This window comes from Pinus tabuliformis, chromosome 2_2 (assembly GCF_031772625.1).
Source record: "Pinus tabuliformis cultivar Carrire ecotype Pingquan chromosome 2_2, CPIR1, whole genome shotgun sequence".
In the NCBI taxonomy this organism is placed as follows: domain Eukaryota; kingdom Viridiplantae; phylum Streptophyta; class Pinopsida; order Pinales; family Pinaceae; genus Pinus; species Pinus tabuliformis.
The window spans coordinates 782,695,392-782,700,477 of NC_142300.1; the positions used below are offsets into that span (position 1 = coordinate 782,695,392).

General features: G+C 34.2%; 1 protein-coding gene across 1 annotated transcript; it reads right to left on the reverse strand.

The window, feature by feature from the left end:
* Positions 1 to 2,064: 2,064 nt before the first annotated feature.
* On the reverse strand, positions 2,065 to 4,797 carry LOC149195031 (uncharacterized). Its single transcript, XM_089405222.1, has 4 exons — positions 4,100 to 4,797; positions 3,344 to 3,716; positions 2,945 to 3,044; positions 2,065 to 2,643 (listed from the first exon to the last, which is right to left on the reverse strand). Exons 1-4 carry the CDS (start codon positions 4,544 to 4,546, stop codon positions 2,295 to 2,297), a joined length of 1,269 nt encoding a protein of 422 aa, XP_089261348.1. The 5' UTR covers positions 4,547 to 4,797; the 3' UTR covers positions 2,065 to 2,294.
* Positions 4,798 to 5,086: the final 289 nt, after the last annotated feature.

The window sequence follows — 5,086 nt, forward strand, 5'->3', positions numbered from 1 at the left end:
AATAAAATTGTTGGTTATTCTTTATTTTCGACATTCCTATGACTCACTTATGCGAATTTTTTTGATAGTTAGAGTACTTTTCGAATCATATTGAATTCTTATTTGTTAATATTTAAATCTTGCAACTAGGCAACATGTTGTTCCTATGTGGTTGATAGTTAAATCCCAAAAGTAATTTGAATACTTCATAAATTTGAATTGTGAATTTATTTTTTTTATAGTTAGAGAACTTTTCCAATCATATTGAATTCTTATTTGTTAATATTTAAATCTTGCAACTTGGCAACATGTTTCCTATGTGGTTGATAGTTCAATCCCAAAAGTAATATGAATACTTCATAAATTTGAATTATGAGCTTATCTGCACTGACTTTAGCTTATTTCTTTACTTCAAACTTGTGTGTAATTTATTATGGTTGATAGTTCAATCCCAAAAGTAATATGAATACTTCATAAATTTGAATTATGAGCTTATCTGCACTGACTTTAGCTTATTTCTCTACGTCAAACTTACTTGTGTGTAATTTATTTAGGCAATGTTTGTTCCTTTCATAAATCCAAGACCATGTTTCTTATCTTTTCTCCATTTCCTATTAATAGTCAACAACAAAAGGCAATTTTTTCTTGTCATCATATAGAGGAGATGGTCAAGTCAAAAAATGCACACTTAAAAGAATATCAACCCATTTAAACAGTGGATTTCAATCATCTACGAGCATCTACATGTAGTGGATTTCCGATTAAGAAAATTTTAACAATCATCCATGTATTCTGTCATTTTTTAATGAAATGGTTTTCAATCATCTACATGCATCTACATGTAGTAGATTTCCTATTAAGAAAAATTTAACAATCATCCATGTATTCTGTCATTTTTTAAATGAAATGGATGATTATTTTGTATTGTCTACATTCCCATGGTTGACTTATGTGAATATTTTGGATGGTTAGAGTACTTTTCCAATCATATTGAATTTGTATTTGTTAATATTTAGATTTTGCAACTAAGTAACATTTGTTTCCTATATGATTGATAGTAATCCCAAAATTAATATGAATGCTTCATGAATTTGAATTATGAACTTTAGCTTATTTCTTTACTTTGACCTTACTTTGTGTGTAATTTATGTGTGAACATTGCTAGAGTAATTTTTCTGAACATTTCAAAACATACTTTTGAACAAAGAATTTTTGTTTGTACACAAACATGAAGTAACCTAAAAATATACATGTCATTTGTGTTTTCTTTCCTGTTCAGTTTTATGTACACAATGCTTTGATCACTGATAAAAACAAAAAAATTAACTTGATATTTATGGGTTATTTTCTTTGACTTGGGTAATAATTTGAATTATCTAAGCCATATGAATTTAGAATTTATATATTATTTTTTTCCACTGTGTCTTTCTTTCTATGAAAACGGTGTTTGGTAACATGTTTTACCATCAATTTGAGATTAAATTGAGAGCAATCAAGATATTGGAATGGTTTTATTTTCTTTCAATATTAATTTTGGTAAATCAAGTTCCAAGTTAGCAAAGTGTAGCTTAAGTCAAATTGTCATCCAAATTCATTTAGGTGGAATGCATTCAAGTTGGCGAGGTGGTTGTTTAACTTAGGGATTAGATAAATTGTATCACAATATACTACAATTTATAAAATAATAGGAGAGTTTGAAGAGTATATGCAAATCTAGAGCATGCTGGAGAGCAGGCTCCATGAAACTTGAAATCCATTTTCCTATTTTTACCCTAGCCTATCTTGGTCAATATTGTGAGAATAGCAAGCCTATAACAAAAACTATCTTGGTCAATATTGTGAGAGTAACATACCTATAACAGGAATTCCAGATAATCATCATGATTCCCTAGTAAATTTGCTTGTGGCTTGAGATGCAATTCCATGGTGTTACTCTAGTTTTTCTTTAGATTATTCAAATTTCCATTGTCACTTATTCAGATAGGACTAGTGTTTGTAAACTTCTTTCTTAGCTGGTCCAAACTGCCCTTCTCCATACGCTTTTCTTGATGGAAATTTAATCTACTTTTAATATACAAACAGAGGTGCAGAAAATTAAGGTTTGTTATCATCATTTCCCACTGGTTTGGTACAATGTCCTCCTCGTATTAATAAGATCTTAATCCTAGAGGATTCCTAGCTGAGAGAATTGCATGAACACGACTACATTCATTGGCAATGATTGAGCATAGCCAAAGAGATATATTCAGGACTGCTAAGAAAGTATTTCGTGTGGGAAACTTCAAACATAAACAGGGGAAAGGTCTCCAGAATAGCTACTTCGAAAGAAACCACTGCACACATTTCGCCTTGTCCAAGACTGGTATATGTGAATCCTCGTTGATGTTGAGAATGAGACTGTCCACAACCGCTTCCAAGGCATCAGAGCAAAGACTCAGACCAAGTTTTAGAGCCATGTGTAAATCACTCGCTTCTTTGGCCTTCAAAGGGTTGTCTTCAATCTGCTTTTTGGCAGTATCTACACAAACTACACCTTCCTCAATCTTTTGCAGAGACATGTATACCAGGGTGTTGGCAATCTCATCTTGATGAAGTTTCTTATCTGCTGAATACTCTAGGAAGAAAAATTGAAGAGCTTGAGCAACTTTCTGCAGTTTTCCATTCCTGAAAATTAGAATCAGAGCATTCAAAAATCAATGAATATGTCAACGGCATTGCTGTTTATAGATCAAATCTGTCGCCTTTAATACCCTTCCAAGGCCCTATTACCGATTACAGTGTGGTGCCCAATCTCAACTGTCAAATGAATGAAATAGTCAAAACATACTGGTTGAAATTGTTCCATGCTTGCAGGCTGACTATTTTGTCAGCACTTGTGCTGATGCATAACAGATTTCACTCAGATAGGAATCCAAAGTTGACAAACAATTTCTCGTGGCTCTCAATTAGGAGTGGAGATACTCACAGGGAACAGTAATCTGGGAGCCTATAAACATGGCGCTGAAGCATCATACTCAATAAGCACTCTGTTTCGTCTGGGAAGCAATCATACAGGAGAAGGCGCCCTGGAAATATTGTGAACACTATCAATTTCATCAAAATTCTAACTAAATGAAATTTACCAAAATTCTAACGTGAGGAAAAAGACAAGATTGGATAATTTTATTAATCTGAAACCAATGAACACAAAAGCAGGTAAATCGGACTTTAAACGCTCATCAGTATAAAAACAAGTAGAATGCCAAAGCAAATCCTATACCTAGGCTATCATACCCAAAAAAACAAAATAAGTATGTAGAAGAAAGAGGCACAAAAATGTGGCATCAAAACAAATGTATTCTAGACACAGATGAACAGAACTTACCGCAACCAATAACAGCCGCGAGCTGAAGGGTAGGTGTTGGAGCATACAGGAAGGGGGAAATAAAATGGAAGACAGTTTGTAAACGAATAGTTGAATGGTGGATAAAGATCAAATCCATCAGACATGCCAGCACGTATTCACGCATGGAGCAATCCTCATGGTAGAGTGCCGTCTCAAATATAGGTAGAAGCCTGCAAAAAATGAGTCTGGAATTGAAGCAGCAGGAGCATGCCAATTTAATTGCCAACAGCCTGGTCTCTGAATCTTTAGATTGCAATCCATTTCCAAGATAAATTGCTAGTCTAGACTTCATCAAACCTTCCTCCTCCATCAAACCTTCCTCCTCCTCCTTTGCCTCTTTCTCCAGCACATACTAAAAATCACCAAAATTAAATAACCATTCACTTGTGAACATAAACGTTAAATGCTAAACCCTAAACCCCCATTTTTAATAATAAATCCTAAGCGTTAACCCTCGGCTGCATTCGAATTATAAAATGTAAAACCTGCACTCTAGAACAGAGCCGTTTGCTGTTGGCCTTCTCAAGTCTAAACCCTAGACTCCTAAGTCAGCTATGCAGTTTAAAATACATCATTTATACTCTAAACACAATGTTAATGGATCCTTAAAACCGAAATCATGAACCCCAACCTCTCGTTGCAGTTTAAATTCTAAGATATGAATCACGAACCTGGGTCGATCTCTCCTGAACTTTAAAATTCAATCCTGAACCTTAAATGAGGTAAATTAAATACCTCTAAAAGACGATCTTGATCGAAAATGGAGCTGCAAATCTTCTCCTCCACAACATAAAGCATCTTCTCATTAGAGGATTTGCCAAACCCTAATTCGAACATTGCTTCCCTGAGGGCATGAAAACTGAAATCGACAATGCATTTGGCGTAATCCACCAAACTCTGGGCCTCGGCAACGGAATTGGCGTTAAGGGCTCGGCGGAGCAGCTGAGAGCAAAGTTGTTTGCGGGTACTGAATGGCAAAACAAAACCCTCAGATTTGAGGGAATCCAAAATTCCGCTCAGGGCCCGCAGGTCTTTGCACTCGGACAGAAAATTGAAGCGATCTATCAAAGGAACAATTTGCTCCTCCACTGCATTCAGGTTGTTGGGATTCGCGGACTTCCATTTCGAGAGAATGTGTTTCACGTATAAAAGAAATAACAGCCAGAACTCGGACTCTCCCATTGCCTACAGCTCAATCATAAGACTTTGTCCATTATAATCTGTAAACATCCTCCTGCATAGATATAGATACTCAACGAAATGACCACACCGGTTCTTCCGACAAATAACTCAACACCATTAATTTTGTCACCAAATTGGGATGGCAGTGTTGAAATTTCAAGAAATTTGCGTTCAAATATGGTTACTGATGAAGAGTTATTGAAGCAGGATTTACTTGTAATGGGAAATAGGCGTAAAGCTTTTCTACTTGCATTTGTGTCTCCAAGAATGTTGAAAAATATTAATGATATGTAATGTAAAATAAAAGAATGTATTTTCCTATACCAAATGATCTATTAAATTTTAAGATTTTGTTTTTAATTATTTAAATTATTTAAATAGGTATATATTTAATTTTAAAAAGTATATATATAATTTTACTCACAATGTTTTTGAATAGACAGTGGTTGAGGTAAGCTTTCAGAATTGAAAAGATTTTAGTGGTATATCTTATTTTAAATGACTTAATTATTCAGGTTATATTTAAAATTTATTATATAT